At 33.9% G+C, this 22246-nt stretch overlaps 1 protein-coding gene across 5 annotated transcripts; it reads right to left on the bottom strand.

Annotated features, from left to right (window-relative positions):
- Window positions 1-994: 994 nt before the first annotated feature.
- Window positions 995-21419, bottom strand: LOC132293901 (ankyrin repeat-containing protein ITN1-like). 5 transcript variants are annotated; one of them, XM_059791583.1, is made up of 8 exons: window positions 18453-18592; window positions 13110-13595; window positions 12770-12913; window positions 4694-4777; window positions 4217-4264; window positions 3943-4123; window positions 3679-3764; window positions 995-2581 (listed from the first exon to the last, which is right to left on the bottom strand). In XM_059791583.1, the coding sequence occupies exons 2-6, from the start codon at window positions 13456-13458 to the stop codon at window positions 4023-4025; spliced, it is 726 nt and encodes a 241-aa protein (XP_059647566.1). In that variant the 5' UTR covers window positions 13459-13595; window positions 18453-18592; the 3' UTR covers window positions 995-2581; window positions 3679-3764; window positions 3943-4022. The 5 variants fall into 5 exon arrangements, with proteins under 5 accessions (XP_059647566.1, XP_059647574.1, XP_059647557.1 ...); XM_059791591.1 differs by having other exon boundaries at window positions 3679-4123; window positions 13161-13595; XM_059791574.1 differs by having other exon boundaries at window positions 3679-4123.
- Between the last annotated feature and the right edge of the window lie 827 nt (window positions 21420-22246).

The raw sequence follows: 22246 nt of genomic DNA on the forward strand, positions 1-22246 counted from the left end.
TATATACAATACTGGTATTTTTTTTATAAGTAAACCTTCTTGCTCTTGCACACGCATATATATCTACAATTTTGTTATAAAAATAATAATAATAATTGTTACAATATAAAATAAAAAAAATAAAAAAATAAAAATTAAGTATTACTAAAAAGAAATGAGCAAGCTAATGAATCTAAACAAATATAACAATTATATACATAAAAAGTACAATTTAAAAAAGAAAAAAAGAAACACAAAATAAAAATTAATGCAAAAATAAATCATACAACTTTGTAGAGAATCGATTGTCTTCTTCGTGTTGCTTCTTTGTTTTCTCCTTCCTTGCTTGCTTATAATCACCAGTATACTAAGTTTCTAACTCCACCAACAGACCAAGTTTACTAACTCCACCAGTATACCAACTTCATAATATATAGCACTCAGTATGGCTCACTGATACTCTTGTCTGGCATAAAATTTTCAACAACAATATCATACCGATAAGACTTCATGGACACAATATCATTTAACTCCATTGAATTTTGAGACACAAATATATACCATTAAATTTAAATTTCAATATATATATATATATAATAAATAAAATAAAAACAGTCATGGGTACAATCTCGGACAACCAGCCCTTCTCTTCTTAAAATTCTAGATAGATAGAAACAGTCATGGGTACAATAAATAAAAACAGTCATGGGTACAATCTCGGACAACCAGCCTTCTCTTCTTAAAATTCTAGATAAATAAATAAAATAAAATAAATATAATAAATAAAATAAAAACAGTCATGGGTACAATCTCGGACAACCAGCCTTCTCTTCTTAAAATTCTAGATAAATAAATAAAATAAAATAAATATAATAAATAAAATAAAAACAGTCATGGGTACAATCTCGGACAACCAGCCTTCTCTTCTTAAAATTCTAAATAGATAGATAAATGGATGGATAATGGACACAACACACACACACACACACAAAATATATATAAGGAAGAGAGAGAGTATAACAAAGCTGGATCAAGATACATATACTAGTAAACCTTATTAATAAGGAAGCATGCATAATATATACTACAAGTGAACTCTACTCCATAATGCAAGAGGAGCATAATAGATAGATAGATAGATACAGGTGAACTCTAGTCTCTACTTCAAGTGAGGATTTTTTCTTTTGCGATATTCCTTAATTAGAGCCCCGCCATACAATTTTGGCGCCTCGTACTTCCTAATAGCCTCTTTGGTCACCACCATACCATGGCTAAGACACCGATATTCCTTCATCTCAGATCTTTTAGGATCAGCAGGAGGCCTCCCCTCTCGAGCATGAAAATCAGCCGGTATTGCAAACGTCGGTCTCAGATCCGATCTCTTAGGATCGGCAGGAGGCCTCCTCTCTAGTGCAAACTCTTGCAACCCAAGCTTCTTAAGGTCTGTCTGATCAGCAGCCATTTCTATATAGCAACACAATAAAGTATAAAAAAACCTGACCAAAAGGCGCAACTTTGTCTTGGTTTTTTGGTGCATACTGAGGCTACCACAGGGTCCCTTAATATAGAACCAAGAAAACCCTATAATCTGCTGATCCCGGCCACTATTTAGTGACTGGTGATTCCTTCTGATCAATTTGTTGAAAGGCAGTGGAATATTATAAGTGGGCATTGATGCAAAGAAAATACATACTTTTTTTAGTGGTTAAGTGCTGTCTGTTTGCTTAGGGTGACATACCTTTTATTGAGATAATAAAGTTCCCTCGTCGAGAGAATTATTAGGTGGTCCGGAACCACCACCTCATACGTGGTCCTGACCACTCGTGTTGTGAATGTGAATAAAAATATTAAATGGTCCCGGCCAATCACGAAACGACACACAGAAAAGAAGAAAACAAAACTATATGTGAAAGCTCAAAAAAAAGAAAATTTAGTTCATTCATTCAAGGATTCAAAGATTGCAAATGATACACAAGTTCATGTTTTTTTACCGTCTCAACTTACAGATCTAAAAAAGGATACGATCACTCTGCTTACAAAAAATGTTGGAGCCATAAGTGGATTTGATCATGTCCAACAGGAGAGGAAATTGCGAGTACACAAACAAAGTCACAGGTATACAGGAAAATGCAATAATAGGAAAAAGAATTCATGTTATCTTATGTCCAAAAATAAGGAAGAGTGTGGCGCCGAAGGCTATCATCATGGATATTATGGAGATAAATAGGGATAGGAGACCAATAATTAACCTGTTGGGTAAGGTGTCGAGAAAATCAATTATTGAATAACGCAAAGTGAGGATGGATAAGAACATTAGTACAGAAGAAACAGATGAGAAAAGAGCAAGCGCATCTGATACGACAAAGAGTATGAAGGATTTATCTTGGAAGAGAATTGGAATGCCACTTTTGTCATCATCTCCACCTGGTACTGTAATGGCAGCTGCAAACACTACAGTAGCAACAAGAGCTGCTATAATTGTGCATGAGGTAGCTGTGTCTTTCATCCATTTCTCTCCTTCTTTGACCAACTCCTCATGTGTCTCAGTATATACTGTTCCGGATATAGTCCTTTCCTTGGTAATTGAATGTTTTTCTACTTCCTGCATTAAATGGAATGACTTGGCATTTACAAAGCAGATTTGATCAAAAGTTTCTAATAGTTTAAAATATGGCATGGTTTAAAGGAAATCTAGAATTATATAATTTTAGATTAAAAATTAGAAAAAGAAGAAATGAATTCACTGAAAAACTTTTACTTCTTGCAAAATTGAAACTAGATTTCTCCATCATCTGGTGAACAAAAACCACGGGGGTTGTACATGTTTGGATTGACAGGAGGTATCAAATCTCTCCATAGTAATTTATAGAAGAAATAGAAAAACCTTATTGGGTTAGGCTTCTCTTTAGCATCTAGTTATGCTAACACATCTAGGGAACCATGCATTTTGCATGTCAGATCTATCGAATAGAGGTTGGACAGTCTTTCTTGAGCTCGGTTCAAAATGTAAAATCTAGCACTGGTTGTGCTGGATGAGATCATGAGAGTGAATTTTGTTTGTGCCACTCAAGACAAACATTTCTTATGAATATGTACAAGGAATTTTGGTTTCAATACTGGTTGGATTAATCTATGGGCTATGACACATACACGCACACACAAATATATATATATGCTGGCTTCTTAGATCTACATAAATGCAAGACAGACTAAATGTCATACTTAACAAGCATAAACATGCTTTTGTGTACTTGACGCCTATCCAATATTTATTATTCGTTTAAGGGAAGTAGTCAGCACAATAGATAATCAGAAACCTGACATCGTGGAATCAAATTAATATCATCAAAGTTACGTGGCAAGATTTATTGCTAGATGAATGAAATGGATCTGATCAATAGCAGATCTATGTAAATCCATGTACAGACTCATATCATAATGTGAGGGTTCATATAATCGTATATAATTTATATCTAACTCATAAAATTAATGTATAAATAAAATCCATATCTAAACAAATTTCAAATTATAATCTAAACATTTCAAATAAGATTTCAGGCTCAAACTCGACACATTTTTTGCCCTACTAATGAGGATTGGAAGTGTGTAAATTTTGATAAAATCAACTTAAGGATATGAAATGTAAAGAGATTTATTGTGATGCACTTATTCTTAGTTGGAAAATAGTCTATTCATTACCTTGAACCACTGCAATTCACGCTGCATCTGTAGAGCTGCACCAGCTGCACTACCTCTAAGATTGAGTTTTTGCTCTTTTTTCAAATCTACAATCAAATCTAGACAACTTTTATTGTTCACGTCTTTAATTGTTAGTATAAGGTGTCGTACCTCCTCGCGAAATTGATAAATGAGGTTGAACACATCTTCACAACGGTTCAAAATTGCAATACGGAATATATTTTGTCCCATCTCATTTGTGTGATAAACTAAGTCCGGAAATACCTCAATAATTTCTTCAACAACTTCAGGAATCCCAGAAACTGCTGCACTGACTAAAGATGTTTGAATAATATCTTTAGTTGTTAGTAATTCAACTTCAAGCTTTCGCTGCAAAGATGTTTCACAAGTTGAAGTGCTTTCTCGTGTTTCAATTTTATCTCTCGAATATACTTCATATGTGGCACTGCAATTTAAATGAAAGTGAGGAATGGAGTTATGCTATATATTTTAGTATTGCATGCTCCAAATTGAAGTGTCTATTTTACACATTCCTTACCAAATATTAATGAGACTTTCCATATTGCATAATGCAACTTTTGCTTCACTGCGCACACAACCAGTGTAAATTTGTCAACGTCAAAGATAGAGGGTGGAAATTTAGGATGACCTATAATTTCTATCAAGTTCTCAGATAATACATTTGTGTGCATATGTGTGTATGTTGGCATATATTCTCATATATCATCTATAAATATTCATTTATACATGAATGGTTTAATGAAAGAAAAAAAAATGGAATTGGTATTCAATAATAGACGAAATTCAAAGTTGATCCAAACAACGGATTTGGAATTGAATTAATTGAATCTAATTCCATAGAATTGGATTTCCAATTCGAAATTTTCGTGCAACCGAACAAATGTTGCCATGGCATCTAAAAAAAGGTTATAGAGTTAGGATTTGAAGTCTTACCATCAACCAAAAGACAAAGTAAAGAAGATAAACAAATGAAAACTTAGGAAATTTGACAAACCTGAAAGGAAACTGTTATTGGTAGGATTTTCGATGTCTCCTCCACTATGGTAGTATGTAGAGTCCTCTAACTTCGTTAGTACATCTAGATGAGATAATAATGAAATTATTAAACTGTTTATAAAAATAGTTTTTGAAAAAAAAAATGGAGTAATGAAATTAGTGCAAAACAAGTGGCAATAAGTGAGGATTTATTTTCTAGTTTCTTTTTTATTTATTAGAGTTTATTTGTGGTCTTTTAATGTGATTTTTTTAAGAAAGTATAATATTTAATATTTTCTTTTTGTCCACATCTTAGATTTTCTTTTGTTTCTTAAATCTTGTAGAGTTTAGACTATGCTATAATTAAATAAGGTTGTAGTGACTGAATTCTCTTCATTTTGATACGAAAATTGAACTTAGAAAATCTTTTTGTAGTGAAATTTAGGGATTCTGTAGATTAATTAATTATATTTATCGTCCTCCTTTTGCTTCTATTACATCATAGACGGTCTTAACTTTCAAAATATGCCCAAAATCCTAATGTCTTAGGGACCAATGTCAAAAGTTCATATGGCAAAAGACAATTGTAGATACCATATTTTGCCCCCACCCCCTATTTTCAGCTATTTTTCATCACCGAAACTTCGTAGAGTCCGTCGCTTGTCACGATCAAGGGGTCCCAAAAACTCCAAATCCACCCTAGAGTGGGATTCAATCATTTCAAAAAAAAAAAAAAAAACAATCGAGTCAATTTCATACTCAATAGTGAAATCACCTACAAATCGAGTCTTGGAGTCCCGGTTAGGGTTTCTCATATATTAATTTCTACTCCTCTAAGCAACAAGAGAGCATGAAAGACTCTAAATCCACCCAAAAGTAGAATTCCATCATTATTCAACATTTCAAATTGATTCACCTTCCAATTATGAAATTGACTCCCAAGTCGAGCTTTAATTAGGGTTTCCAACACCCTAATTTAAATCACGATCAACGTCAAGAGGTCTTAATCCTTCATCAAACCCAATAAAAATGATTTAAAACATCATTTGGGATCATAATCCATCAATTTGCTCTTACTTACCAAAAATAAATAATAATAATAATAATAATCCATCCATTTGCACAAGCCGATTTTAACTGGATCCAACCAATTGGTCCAATTTTGAGATATCAAACAAATTTGAGTTTCAGGCCTACATCAATTCCCAGATTTTCAAATGTCCATCTTTCCATTATCAAAGAACTCAAATTGACATGCCTATGGTAAAATTCAAGTCATTTTACCTACAAATCCTAAAAATACCTTTCGATTCGAATACTTCCACCATTGAATCGCATAAGAGCCATAGGAGTCGTCCAGTCATGAGCACCCATTCCTGATTTTTCAAATCATCATCTTGGCTTCATCAAAACCTCAAATTGATGCTTACATAATGAAATTTGGATTACTTTACCTTAATAAAAACCCCAAAATATCCCTTTGATTGGGCTATTTCTATTTTTTTCGATCTTGAAAGGAGTCCCTGAGATTCTCTCATTAGACTATCCCAAAGGCTAAGGGTCAAACGACTCAAAACCTAGTCAAAATCAGATTCTATCGCTAAAAATATGATAACATGAAAAATAATTAGGTCATTATCACTTAAAACACGATTTTGTCATGAAAATCGAGGAGGTTTCAAATTGCTACATCAAAAGATGTGGCACAGAGGATTACTGCCCAAGAATGGGATTGCCACATCACTTGATGCGGAAATGATGATATTTTCCCTAAAACATCATAGTTTCGGCTTTCCGTAATTCCCATTGGCCCAAAACTTCTATAAATAACCCCTTCCTCCACTAGATTTCGGGATTACGACCTATTCAACTCCCTTCTGCAACCTGAAAGGGTCCTGAACTGCCTCCAAGCACCTTTTACTCAAGTCCAAGCAATCCAAGGAGTACAACCAACCTTCATCTCTTTCAAAATTAGTCTACAGTCCTCGTAAAAACTTTTGAAGAATAAACTTCCAACCTTTGATGATACATATTGAATCAAGTTGAGAAAACTTCCTACTTCTAACAATTGTTTGAGAGACACAAGGTCCTCTTAACTCATTTCCTCTCTTCACTCACCCTTATATAGATGCATCTTTAGGGTTTTATTTTAATTTGTTTTTCTCTCTTTTGCATGCATCTCTCTCATCTTCTACCTTTCTTCATTTATTTTATTTTTTTTTATTTTTGCATCTCTTTCGCCCATATCTCTAAGCAAGCGCCCTTGGTTCTCTCTCGTGAAGTAGGCTAAGCAAGGGGTCCTTGTTTCTCTCTCGCAAAGTAGGCTAAGTTGTTGTTAGTCCTGCTGGTAGAATCACCGGAGTGCTACAGCAGTACAGAAAATGAGAGAGGGATGAGCACCTCCTTTAACCAACCATTTTTCAATCTTAGAACCCCATAGGATTTTTTTTCCCAAAAAAACTATTTTTTGTGTGTGCATTCACGCATTAACAACCTGATTTTTTTTCCTTTTTTTGGAGAAAACATCAAAATTAACCAATTTAGCACATTAAAAATATTCACTTGTTACTTAAGTGTGCATATTATCAGGTATCAAATTATCTCAAGTAATTCAAAAGCCATGGACTAACAAGAAGTAATATGATGATGGACCATTAAAGCTCAAAGATTGAAGATCAAGATTATAGTATAGTATGGTCTTGGGTGAGTGTTAGATTACAAGGTAAAATTATTTTTGAAGTAACTATGATTGAAAGCTCAAACTCTTCACTAAGTGGGCTCTAAAACCCAGATTGTGAAGCCTAATTCCAGAACTGTATCCCATTCTGTTTATATTATGTAGGTTTGGTTATAGGAATTAGGTTGGTTATAGGAAACAATCTCTAGTAGTGGAGTTTCGAACTCATTTTGTTTTGTTTCCTACCCTTATCTAATAGGTAATATGATATCTATCATCAGATCACAAAACAATAGCTAAAAAGGGCACACTTTTTTAGTGCTTGAGTAGTTTGACACACAATATACACTGAAACAGACATCATAGAATTGAAAGTATCATTTAAAGGTCCTTAGAATACTTGGTCTAGGCCACGAACTTAATTCATTCATTTTATAAGGCCTTAGTCAACCTTGAGAATGTTCAAACTTGTTATATAGCTTTAACAGAATTCAATTTCCACAAGGGAAATTAGTCAACTAAGTTTTCGTATCAATTGACGAAATTGGTTAAACAGGGCTTAAATCTCCAAGTCAAGAGAATCAGTTGACCAACTGTATAAGTCGATCGACTAGTGTACTCTAGTGTAGGGTGCAAATTGATTTCAAATGAATCAATCAACTAAGTGTTTTCATCAGTCAACTAAAATCACTATAGTGTACTAAGAATCAGTTTGATAGAATCAAAGATTCAGTCAACCGAAAGTAGTCAAATGTACTTTTGATCATTTTTGAACATAAACTTTCATTCGACCAATTAAAGACTCGGTTGACTAACTTTTGAAAGTCAGTCGACCAACTTGTAAAGTTAGTCCACTAAATCTGTGATTTCAAAAATGCAACAGTTAGTTCAATTATCCCTTTGTGCATCTAGGGCACCAAACAACCATATTTTTTAGAGGGACTATAAATACTCAATGTTTTGAACATTTAGGAGTATGAACTACCATTGAGCTTAAATGCAAACAACATTTATTGTAATCAATCATTAGAACCCCAAATTCTAGATTTCAACTTTCTTTCATTTATAACTGTAGCTTGTATTGAAAAATCAATCTGTGAGAGAATTATTGTTGTACCAAAATCATTCTCTATCATTTATTGCTAATGGAAGAGGGCTAGCGTATCCCTTGGATTCAAAGCGAAGGGTTTTTCACTTTGGGGGAAAGAGAGCTTGAAGCTTCTTTGTAATGGGTTTATTCTCCACATTGAAGGAGAAAGTATAGTGGATCTGGGAATCTACAAGAGGGCAAAGACCAAATTCATTTGTCTATATTTGATAATATCTTTTTATCTTTATTTGATTTATTTTTTTGCATAAATAATGTAATTGAATTAGTCTGCCTAGTATACCAAAGACCTAATATTTTCAAAACCATACGATTTTCTTTATTTTTCCAGCAATTCTAAATTTCATATTGTTTCTAAAAATATTCATTTTCATGGAATTTTAGAAATCTCAAAATTTTACCTCAAATTGGAGCTTTGATGGCATTCTAATTCAGAAATGTGGTTAAGTAATTGCACAGTTGTCATCACTCATTAGGAGCACATTTTGGTCATATCTAACATTTTTAGGTGCATTTAGCTTCTGGTCAAATCATCAAAATATGATCACTATGTCCCTAAGACATTGGGCTGCATCAATACTCTGTCGAATTTTCACCAAATATCACTTAATACATCATATATAATGCATTGTTTTAAAAACTTTAAAAATTTTCTAAAATTTTCAAATTTATAAATACTTCTACATCAATTTTTACAATAAAATAATTTCTTTTGACACTTAACAAAACTCATTTGTCAAAATGTAACTCTGCCAAAATTATAATAAAGTACCCTAGGTCGAAACATGTCTTTTCAAACTATACCTGATTCTTTCCTTTTCAAAGGAAAAATATGTAGGCCACCCTTGGTTTGGTTCCACCAATAAAAAGTCGCTAGCTTCTCTTAATTCAAGTTAGCATTAGTTGCATTAGGTGCCTCTCACATTTAACACTTGGTCACTTGTACATAGGTTAGTCCATGTCATCACAATGTTCAAGTTAATACTCGGGTTACCAAGTCATAAGCATTATGCCATAATGACATGAGTTAAGGTCTTCATAATAGGCCTAATATCATTTCTAACAAGACTAAATTAACAGAGAATCTTATAAGGTTCTACCTGCACTGACATACTTAGAGAAACATGTAAAAGTTTAGTAACAATGCATAAGTATGTATTTGTGGGGTGCCTAATCCCTTCCCCATGCATAATCAAAACCATTGAATCAGTAAGTATGGTCATTCAATTTAATTCGAATCACATATTCTAAGTGATCTAACACACCACAACTCAATTTTAGATAGCGACTCCATGTTCCTAAGGCCATATTACATTTTGTCCCATAAAAAATCTTATTTTTCTAAGGGCATCCTCATCTACATCAACTTAATAAACATTCCCCCACGATGTTGTCGTAGGAAAAATCAGGGCAAGACAATTACCTAAACCTTAACCAAGAGAGCTGGTTGCAACGAAACTAATCACTAACCATGGAACACAAAGGATGTCGAGCATCTCAAGGAAAACTACTGTTAGAGGAAGGTCAAATCAATCAAGAGACAAGTAAGCAAGTCTAACAAGCATCCTTCTATGGGACCAACTTGTTACTGTTAGAGGAAGGTCAAATCAATCAAGAGACAAGCAAGTAAGTCATAAAAAGCATCCTTCTATGGGACCAACTCGTTGATAAGGGATTGATCTTGATAGTTGTGTTACCACAAACACCTCAATACCAAGAACAATAATTGTTGAAGGATGTAAATATTAAAATTACATCCTCTTTAATAGGTTAAACTTTTAGAGTAGATGGTGGTTAACATGGTATTAGAGAAAGTAAGGCATAGTGTTCAACCCTCACCATCACCCTGATAATTAAAACTGAAACACGTGTTGGACCAAAGAAGGCCACACGTGAGGGGGCGTGTTAAAAGGATTTAAATATTAAAGTTACACCCTCTCTAATAGCTTAAGCTTTTAGAGTAGATGGTGGTTAATCATAACAAAAAGACAAAAAAAGTAAAACCATGAACCACACAACACAAAAATTTACGTGGTTCGGATTATGCCCTATGTCAATGGTGAAGATTGACAAAGAGATTTCAGTATATGAAGAACAAATAGAGAGTCCAAGTTGTGATCAAGAATCATGAAAGAAAAGACTAAGCTCGAACCACAATTTGGCATAACTTTGTGAGTAGTAATAGTCACATGTCGATTAAATGATCCCTCAATCAGTGTGGTTAAGGGGGAGAATTTCAAGACAAAGCGGTCAAGAGCAAATGATCATTATCTTTAATAATTGTCCTAAGAAATATGTTGACCATGCCGATTGAGGACTGAGATCATGAATTGTTAACCAAAAGAGATCATGAATTGTTGACCAGAAGAGATCATGACTCAGAGATGTCTCAATTCCTCGGTTGCAACTCTTGACTCTCATGAATTGTTGGAAATCCCAGGTTGCCATGCTAGGGACAAATTGTTTGAATCAAGGATCAACACGTGGTCAATACAGCGCATTACCACCATAGTGGTCAACAGAAACACCAACCCTAGCTCGATCAAATTGTGATCCAAGACATCTTCTCAATTCATAATACCAAGGATGTAACTTATCAAAAAAAAATAATAATACCAAGGATGTGAAGACAAGTTTAATTTAAGTTAATGGTGAAGTTCCCAAGATTCAACAGAGCTCCAGAAACCAAGTTAAGCAAATTGAATAGAAGTTTAAAATAAATAGTATGATCATGCTTAAAGGTCGTTAAGAGGGTTCAACAGCCAAGGCATGGACAAGATTAGATTTTCAGCTAGCATGGTTGGGAAAAGCTAAAAATGGGTAAACAAGTAGAATCAACAAAGCATAAAGAGGTTGAAGCTCACCAACTAGAGATGGGTAGCACACAAAACTGACGCATGGTCAAACATAAGATTGCCAAAAGTTGAAGAGTCCATGGGCAGTCGTGACTGATTGCTTTCAAACTTGATTCCCATGAAAAGTTATATGAAGAGAACCAAGCAACAAGCCAAGCTAGATACCCCAAGGGGTTGACTCAAGTCGGTAAGTCACTTTCCCTGGTGCCTCAAGAAGCATCAAGTCTAAGGTTCGACTCCTCTTGGGTGCAAACAATTCCTTGGTAGGGAGTGTGGGAGTACCAACTAGGAAAAAAAAAAGAAAAAAGAGCAGAGCTAGACCCTTATAAATACCAGATAAAAGTCCCACAAGCAGGGGGTCTAGCACTATCATCCAATAAGCCAATATCTTAGCTTATCATGGCTTATAGCTTGTAGCTTTATCTATCACATCTCTTCAGTTTCCCAATCCTTGTAGCTCTTTGGCTTTAAATTAGGTAGTTGTAGCTTATTTTTAGTCCGATAATTTAGTATAAGAATGAGTGGGAAAAATCTCTCTAAGAAAGTCTCATTGAAGGTTTTTATTTCATCACTTGCAACCACTACTTTAACTTTTCCATCTATTAATGAATGTCTTTCTTCATGAGCGTGTTGAATTTCTTATTCAGCACATATGTGTTTTCTAATCTCATTGTTGAGCTTTCATTTTTGCCGGAAGCCCTCATCGATAAGGCATTTAGAAAATGGTCAATGACGATTATTCCTAAACCCTTATAGTCAACCGATCCTTAGAAGACCTACCCACAGTCTGAAATATAAATAGTTTGACTCACTCACATTTGTGGCAAGCTTGACCCATGTTACAAGCCAAACAATCTTGTCTTGCCTCCTGGGACTTGGAATTACAAGCCAAACAATTTTATTATTATCTTTAAGGTTGCAGTCACTGAATTACTATTGTTCTGATACAACAATGAAATTTAGAAAAAAAAATTCCTAGTGAATTTTAGGGATCCTCTAAATTAATTATATTTATTTTCCTCCTATTTTGGTTCTACTACGTCATGGACTCTTGTAATGTCATAATTTTTAGTATTATATTTGCAAAGAACTTTTGACCCTTTTTTTTTTTTTTTTGGTCGACCATGGGTGAGTTTGGCCTTAAGCACACCATAATCTCCATCCCGTATGCACCAGGCAAGTACCGAGAAAATCACAAAGGGGTGGCCCCAAGGAGATTCAAACTCTCAGCCTCAAGAATGTGAGGTCAGAGTTTTTGCCATTTGGAGATTCAACTTTCCTATATATAGTATTTTAAAACTTTTCTTTTTCCTACTACTTAAACAAAAAATTTCCAAACCAATAACGGAATAAGAACCAAGGAGATATGCACGTCCAACCCCAACAAAGGTAAAAAATAATTGTACAGCAAAATAAACAATAAAAAGAGGAGAGATAGCAGATTAAGAGACTAACAAGAGTATAGTAAGTTTTGCCACCAGTTTAAGTGTGCTCCACTTTTAAACGCAGAAGAACTTTTGGAAGCAATTATTGTCAGGGCCGAATAAGGTCGCACCCATGCCAGTTCGGGGTAGCACCGAATTAATAGTAGAGCAATGTCTGCAACATACATTAGATAAAATTAAGAATTCATTAGTAGTAAGAAACTGTTTTACTTTAAACTTTTTCTTTTTTTCTTCTTTTTTTTTTTTGGCATGTGCTTGTGCAGAAGTATTATAGGTGAACGAGTTGTACTAAGTGATGCTGACTTCTTTCGAATTAAAAGCATTTTCTATGGAAATGAAATACTGCTTACCATAAAGACCACTAAGTATCAGATCTTTGACAAGTTTAGCACCATTTATACCCTCAAATAGTTTGGGTGTAATATCTGTCTTAGTAACGTCCAACAAGTAAACAACCATCTTTCTTCGGCAGAATGTAGCAGCTTGGAGGAGAGGTGACACATCATTATTGCTACAATAATTGGGCAGGTCTGGGTTCTTGTCCACTAAGAACTTGGCTGCCTCAGTGTTGCCGGCTATTGCAGCATGATGTAGAGCTGTCATGCCACCATTATCACGTAGACCCAAATCCTCTGGTGCCAGGAACTCCAAGAGTTTCTTCACAAAATGGTTTCCCCGCGCAGATCTAATTGCTATCATGAGTGCTGTTTCTTTGGTTCTCGTGATGAAGGCTCTCTCAGCACCTGGATTTTTTTAAATAGATTCTTTGGCAGCCTCCCAGTCACCTGTCAATGCAGCTTTGTGCAGCGGCAAGTATTGACTAGTTGGATCTTCTTCTGTTTCTTCATATGGCATTGTCATGAAAAAACACAAATAAAAATTAGTGATCAGAATCTTTTTAATTATTTCATTCATGATTATGAAATTTAAGTTTGAAACAAAAAACTACTTCTCTGCAAGCGAATGTAAGGCTGCATACGTCTGATGCTCTATAGACCCTGCAATAGCAAAAGCCTTGTGCACTAGATTCACCTTCTTTTTTAAAAAAAACTATGAAATTCAAGGATTTAATATAGGAAGAGTAATACAAAATTAACTCATGAACAAAACTTTTTATGTTTATTGTGCATTTATTCAACCAGATTAACTTTTATATAAAATAATGTCGATCAAAAATCCTATTCAGTCTCTCTTTGGTCCTTTTTCCCAGTACCATGCATGTCTATGTAGTAACATGTATCAGTGCTTTACCCAAAAAACAAAAAACATGTAGTATCAGTGCTTGATAATGATTAAGGACCACCATATTTCTGATAGCTAGATAATTATCACACACACTAACGAAAACTGTCTAGTTTAAATATAGAAGAGTAATCATGGTGATTTCACTACAAAAAAGTAGGTTTTTTGCTACAAATTTTTTTTTTTGTTTTCAGGAAAAAGTTATGTTTTCATAGCAAGAGAATTCTAGAGACAAAAATTTTGTCACCAAGTTGTAGCAAAGGCAGGTAGCAAAAAGTCATCGCATTTTAGTTTTGTAGCAAATGTAATTATATTCACTACAATTTGGTTTTGTAGTATATGTTAAGCTATTCGTTACAAACTTTGGACATAACAATTCACTTAGGGCCTGTTTGGGGCATGCTCCATCTTGTTCTATGCCCTTCCCTACGGTGCAAATGGACACTATTGAGGACACCAACTTGTTTGGGCTGTATTGTGTCCAATAGTGCTAGAACAATTTCAGTTTTTCGGCCAATTTCCGGAACAAAAAAATCATGTTCCAAAGTGTTCCCAAATTATGGTCGGCCTACTATTCACTGTAGAATGGAGAACAACAGCCCAAAAACAAGGAATCCACATAACAAAATGTAAAGAATCAGTCCATCTTGTTCTAGGGTTCTCTCTACACGACTGAGGCGATTCACAGTGTACCCTTTTGTGTCTGGAGCTTTCCGAGATCTAGGGTTGAAATCGACACCATTGATGTAAATACGAAGCTTCTCGGCAACGTCTTCTTCTCACCGGTGAGTTCCAAACATGCATCTTCTTCATAAATGGAGTCATTCTGTTCTGTCTAAATTTAGTCACATGTATAATGAAGATCCTTGTTCTCGGTGTTCCATTGTGTATGCAGATCTGAAGATAAACTTCCCCTTTGTGACCTCTGGGTTTTCCGGCGAACCAAGCTTCGCCGCTGCTCTCTGCACTCTCGGATTCACAGGCGATTCTCGGTCTATTTACCTTCATCGTCGACACCAAGTGAGTTAATTTTTTGTTTGCTTGAAAAAAAAAATTAATTATGAAGACCTTGTTGCCTGATTTGTTGAGGAATGCTCTCTTGTATCTCTATTTATGGTGTACTGTGGCTTCGCCGGACCATCAAACTGCCAAGCCTCTTGTATCAAGCTTCTAACTTGCTTTGATTTTGTAATTTGTTTGTCAATTAAAATGTTCAGTAATGGGGATTTTGTGGTGGAATGTTCAAAAAATTCACAGTGGACTGAAGGAAAGGGTTTTGATTGCAACCCGGTGACACTGTTAGATCCTGTGTGCATTGTATATACATAGATATATATATATGTATACATATATATATATATATAGATATATAATTAATTATATATAGGCATAGCCACTGTGTGCATTTTTTTGTTAAATTGATGCATCTTTGTGGTCAATGATCCTGTGTGCAGGAAGAGTTGATATATATATATATGGATGTTGTTAATTATATAAAAACAAGTATTTTTCAGCGATTATTTTTTGAATACTTGAATACTTGATATAAAAACTTGTTGTCTTCCAGCGATTCTATCACGTTAATCACGCGACCTCATGCTCTTCAGTTCTTGATATGAGCCACACATATTCCTATCTCTATACTCGACATATATCATTCAACAAAACAGTTGTGAAATGACAGAACAAGTGTGTTCAATTGTGTAATTATTTTAGTAAGAAGAATTTACTGACCCACAATAAAAGATGAGATGTTTTTATGAGGGAGGATTTGGAGGTCTGTTTCCTGGTCTGAACGGTTTGACCACCAGATCCAGTCCCATATTCAAAACATTGCTCCACATTCATCTCAATGAGAATAAGTAGAGATTGGTGTCACTAATATTTCTTCCTCTCATTTTAATGTATTCTCTTTACTTTTCTTACAGGCGATTGGCATATGGCTTACATTTGCATGTACAAGGCCCGAGTCGTTCCCATGTAATTTTTTTTTTTCCTTCTAATCTTTGATATAGATTGGATTATAAGTTTGGTTTACATTGCCATGGGACTTCCACAATTAATGAAGGTTTATGAAAATAGATTTTATATAATTTGATTGTTGTACTGTTACGTTGTGTTAAATATACGAGTGCCAAAACCTATGTATTTTCGGTGTTATATTTCCCTTCTAAATTGATTATGCTCCATTTTAATGTGAATGAGCAAGAGAAACAACCCTTCTTGTTTCCGGGTTTGAAGAATCATTTTCCTATTTTCTGTTTTTCTGCATGGAGGTTCAAAGTTCAATGAACTTTGGCAAGGTTCATTTCCTAGTTTCTAGTGTCCCATGAAGGTTCAGGAGTTCAATATACCGGTTTATTGTATTTTCACCTGATCAAGGACCGGGTCTGATCGATATTAACTGTTTCTGGTCGGGTGGTTTGCGGTCGGACTTAAATGCTAACACCCAATTCATTTACTCATTCAGATCTGATGTTGACCATAGCACTGTTTGTTTATCTATATTGTTGGTTTGAATTGAAATTTCAGTATCTACATAAGGAGAGATTCTCTTTCCAACTATCATATGATATCATTTCAAAATTTCAAGAATTTCCTTTTGCTAATGAACTCTTTCGATCCTAATTTGTCATAATGTAACTTCCAAGATTTAAGTGCTGTTTGGCTCTAAAACGTAAAATATTACCAACAAATCAATGTGAATGAAAGGTGATTAACAGGCATCGAAAAAATGCCACGTGAAATCATATGAATATATTTATTGGTCTATTTTTAGTCGAATTGTTAGTCGAATTGTTTAGTTGATACTTGAAAAAAGTTACCATTCTTAATTAGTGGACAAAACACATATGATTAATAATTGTAAAACTTTTGACGAGGTCATAAAGACAAAACTATAGAGGACCTGGGCATAAAGAAATGTTTGATTACAAATAAGGAATGAACTGAAATAAGAAGTATGAAAAACAAGAAAATAGATCTAACCCCTTGTATAATGTTTTGGGATTCTATCTTATACACTTTAACAATGAAAGATCAAATAATCAAAGGGCTTTTGGACTAGTTGTATAACTTGAGGTTCGAGCCTGGGCCTAGACAAAAAGGCGTATATGTTTGCTTTAATGTTGAGATAAATGTGAAAGAAAAATGGTAAATCCGATGACATTATTCCCAACTTACGTGAGTATAATAGGATGTGTCTAATTATCGGACTATGTAAGTAAAACAACTCAAATTGTTTTTGCATTTAATGGCGTGATTATAATTGTGTAGTTAAGACGATGTTATTGGCTAAGATTACAATTGTTAATGACCCTTTTAACACATTTTTATTAAAACTATGTAATTAGATAGATATCAATGCTGACAATGTTTGCTGACAATGTTGACAATGTTTGAAAAATTATATGGTTGGATGACATGCACCAACGTCTGCCAGTGGGTGGTCATGTGCAGGAAGAGTTGGAGGATGTAGTTGCTGTTATGCAAGCTCAACAAAATCGGCAAAACTACATTATCTATGGATGTTGTTGTTGTCTTACTATAACTATATTTTTGTTGTTTTTGCTTATGTTGTTGTTGTTTATTATTGTGGCTGTTGAGAAATAATGTAATATTGAAAGTTTAATTTTATTTCATGAACTTTTATTGGCATTGTTGACGAATGCTGTAATATTTTTGATACTCGTGTATGTAATATATTAAAATTCATGAAACTATGATATGTTGAAACTTTATTTCAGTTCCATATTTGGATTTTTTTAATTTATTTTAATGGTTTTTATAATAAATTAAGATAAATAGAGGAACAATATGTTAAAATAATACAATCATTTTTTCTTACTTTATACTTAATAAAGTTAGAAAAAATGCATTGAAGAAAATATTATTTAAAAACATTTTTAATCCAACATATTTAATTATTTTATTTATCAAATTAATTTTGGTTACACTTTGGAACACCAAACATGTTTTGTTCTCATATTTCTTAGAACAATATACATTACCAAACATGTTCTACCATGTTTTTGTTCCATGATTCGGTAGAGCAAACTTGGAACACCAAACATGTTTTGTTCTCATTTCAGAACATCACACTACAAAACACTTGTTCTGTTCTAGGCTAGAGCAGTACACTACATCACACTACACTTCCCAAACGGGGCCTTAACAATTCCCACAAAAATTCCTAGACTTAGGTAAGACCCAATTTCGTAACAAATAATTATTTTGGCAATATATATATCAATAGAAACATTTACAAACCCCATTAAAAGAGACTGGATAAAATAAATTGGAGAACTTGTAAGAATTTCAATTTTAAACCGTTTACAAGAATTACAATTTCTCAAAACAAAACTATAAGAACATAACAAAACAAAAACAAGAAAAATACATAACAAAAACTAGGAAAGTGCACTGCAAAACATTAGAAGAATAAGCCTTACCAGTGTTACTTTCACCAGAGGAGTCAGGATTGAAGTTCCAGTTGATCATTTCCCATATTTCTTTTGTGGTTTCGTAATCTAACACAAGCTCAATATCATCTTCAAGGATCGTCCCTAAAATCCAGCTCTGCAGCAGGGCATCAGTTTTTTTCCAGGCCTTGTAATCCTCATTCTCTATCTCCGTTGTCACGTTGGTAGAGCAATTACCACCATCATCTGGTACCATGATCCTTTTAACTGGTTGTGAAACCTGCCCGTTGATGAAACCGACCAAGCCTTGACTCTCAATAAGACGAAGCATCAACTTTTGCCACGTAGAAGAGTTATCTACAGAGAGCTTGATGGGAACAAAGTCCCTCACATTGATCTCTGCTGGGAATGGGTACTCTGCAAAAGAGGATGAGTTTGAGAAAATTAACTATTTTTCTTCATAATAGGAAATAACTATTCGGAGTACTACATTGTGGTACCCCTGGGTACCCAATATTTTTTATGTAATCATTCACATAATTAAGTCATGACCTTACCTATTTTTCTTTCATGCAGGGAAATTAACTTTGACCAAATATCTTTAGCAGTTTTCAAGCAAACCATATTTGGAAGAACATCTTCACTGATCGTCGCTAAAACCCATCTTTGTAACAGCGCGTCTGATCTTTTCCAATCCTGGTAATCCTTGTTCTCCATCTCCTTCGAGATAATATCACTATTTGGTACTGTGATCCTTTCAAGTGGTGCCGGAACTTTGCCATTGAAGAAACCAACCAAGCCTTGACTCTCAAAAAGACGAAGCATCAGCTTTTTCCACACAAAATAGTTTTGTTTAGAGAGGATGACAGGAACAAAGTCCCTCACATTAACCTCTTCCGGATATGGGTACTTTACAAATGACGCAGACTTTGAGGAAGCCATTAATAATATTAATGGAAGGACAAGGGGAGATTAGGGGTGTGAAAGTTTTAGAGAATCTCTAACACGGTGGAGTAGATGTGTTTAGCTCTAGTCAATCAATCCCAATATCAGATAGTACTAGAGCTGGAATGTAGAGTCTCTCCCTCTCTAAACTGCTATATAGAGATGGAGTGTAAGCATTATTCACTTACATGAAGCAAGCAAAGTATTTGAGAGCTTTATCAAATGTAATAAATTAATAAAAGCTAGTGTAAGCATTATTCTGTTAGATGAAGCAAGCAAAGAATTTGAGATCTTTATCAAAAGTAATAAATTAATTTTTTTTTTTGATAAGTTATCAAAAGTAATAAATTAAGCTAGTAAATGCATCAGGCAGCATGCTTCATGTATGTGACTAAATTTTTCTGCGTTGTGAATACAGTGTCCTTTTTTTGTTTATTTCCACTTTTGTCAATGCTATTTGAATCTTTATTATCATTAACATTAGCTTCAAATTTTTGTCTACCACATTAACATTGGCTTCAAATAGTTGCAAGACAATAATTAAAAAATATACCACTAAAATTATAACAAAGAAACTTCATTTTTATATCATACACATAAAAGCTATCTTTCCAATTGACTCACAAGCTTATTCAAGACGCAACCCTAAGTCCATTACCTTGAACTGCACTGAAGTAGATAAAGACACAAATCTCCGGCAATACTTTGTTAGAACATCAAAAATATCAACAAACTAAACTTGTCAATAAATCCCTGTTCGAAAAAAAATTTAATAAAAAAAATTAAATTTAAATGAAAGTTCCAAATAAATGAGGATGAATGAGGGATTACTTTTTAGGATGTAGAAAAACCACTGAGACCAAGGTAAACCACTTAGTACCGCGATGACAAAAATGATTATGATATATAACTAGGTAATTAACCCACCTAAGTTACACTAGTATTAGGGCCATCACTGTTATTATATTATAATTCTGATGGATTAATAAGAGAACCAATCTGTCCTAATTATATAAACAGCTATAAGAAAGAATACAGAAAAAGATCAGCACAGTATATAGCAAAATTGGAATGGCCTCTTTAACATAGCAGGAGCTGCAGAAACAAAAAGAAACAAATCAACCTAAGATTGAGATGAACAAGATATGATCAAATAATATTATCCAATGAACAATTTAGATACAACATGAACAATCAAATGTTGAGAGTCCAAACCTTATCCCAATATGCCTCTGCATCGAAAAAAATTGTGAACTTGAAAAGAGACAAGTGACCATTCTGATGATGATGATGTTGTTGAAGATTCAAGATTGAACTCTATGGATTTCTTTCTTTCACACCAAAAATCCACAAATATTGTTCACAAGCACACACCTTGGTTCGGATATCTTTGATTGCCAAACGGATCGTTGGGTGCAGAGCTAGAGAGAGCAAAAAACGAGCGTTTGGAATTCGTATCTTGTGTTGGATTCAGAGCAATCGAAGATTTGAATGCTTATTTTCTCCCTCTAGAAAGTTTATATCGAACATAATTCGGAAGAAAATGAAGCTGATTCTAGGATTAAACATGTGCCTTCATGTTCCCAGCACTCTCACCGGCGTCTGTTGAAGTTGCCGAGAGATTTTCCGATCCCAATTTGCTGCCTTCGTTGCTTTTTCCGGCAGCTCGAGGCTGCGTTTGTCCCTCAACACAGATATCCAACTACGCCTTCGTGAACTTGAAAAGAGACAAGTGACCATTATGATGATGATGATGTTGTTGAAGATTCAAGTTTGAATTTTATGGATTTCTTTCTTTCACACCAAAAATCCTCAAATATTCACAAATCAAATAACTAGGGTTTCGCTCACAATCAAGAATGGATGATAGGGTTTCGCTGAGTTCGTGATGGAGTTGTCTGGAGCTCATTCGACAACGATGAATTCCTTTAGCAATGATACACGACTCGAAAGAAAGAAAACAATTCGAGACGTTTCACACATATATAAATACAACCCCGCCTTTCATAACATTTTGGGTTGAAACCCCCTTATTCGTAAAGGTTGATATGAGTCTTTGATACGGTGTTTCGCCAAGTATTAGGTCCGAAAGGGTCTGGATGTGCCATTGAGTGGCTCTTGCATTCCGACTTTAAATGCGAGAAAATGTTATGAGGAGGACTTATCCATTGCGACAACTTTGGCATCCTTATTTACAAGAGAGATATATATGTAATATCTTAATTTTAAAATGATAGTCTCGGTATTTATTTATCTGTTTTAATTGTATTGTTAATTATTTAATTGATTATTTAACTAATTACTTATATGTTTAATTGAATTAGGTATTTCTTAATTATTTGATTACGTGTCTATATATTATTTGTATTTGTTTATGTGTTAATTGTTTAATTAGATTATGTGCTTAAATGGTGTTTTGATTAATTATAAATTAAATATTTTCTTTTATTTCATTATTTTATTTTATTTTTCTTTTATGGTTATGGTTAGTAGTAATGGGCTAACCAATTGGGTCCCATGGATTACTTAGATAGGAGATTGGATGTGTGTGGATTATTACCCATGGATAATTGTGTATGTATATATATAGATATATATTATACACATATATAAAAAGGAAATTAATTTATTAATTACTTTTATGGTAACTTGAATAGTAATATTTAATCTGATGTATATGCTTTATAAATAATAAAAATATATATAGATTTGATACGTGTTATGTTTTAAGTTACTTTATAATATTATGGTAACTTAAGTATTATTGGATAATCCATTAATAAATAATGGAATGTGTATAATTTATTTATTTAATAAACATATACGCGTAACATATTTTACTTACCTTTTTAATATATATAAAAGGGAAAGTAATTTAT

This window comes from Cornus florida, unplaced genomic scaffold (genome assembly GCF_030987335.1).
Source record: "Cornus florida cultivar Cherokee Brave unplaced genomic scaffold, ASM3098733v1 CherokeeBrave_3.0.0_Hap2_Chr01, whole genome shotgun sequence".
NCBI lineage: Eukaryota > Viridiplantae > Streptophyta > Magnoliopsida > Cornales > Cornaceae > Cornus > Cornus florida.

Excerpts from the sequence above, each read along its gene's own strand:
- LOC132293901 (XM_059791558.1), bottom strand. The coding sequence starts at position 4,239 with ATGGAAAGTCTCATTAATATTTG. Across the intron at positions 4,124-4,216 it reads GAAAGTCTCATTAATATTTG|TGCCACATATGAAGTATATT; the intron begins GTAAGGAATGTG and ends TTTAAATTGCAG. Across the intron at positions 2,582-3,678 it reads GTGAATTGCAGTGGTTCAAG|GAAGTAGAAAAACATTCAAT; the intron begins GTAATGAATAGA and ends CATTTAATGCAG.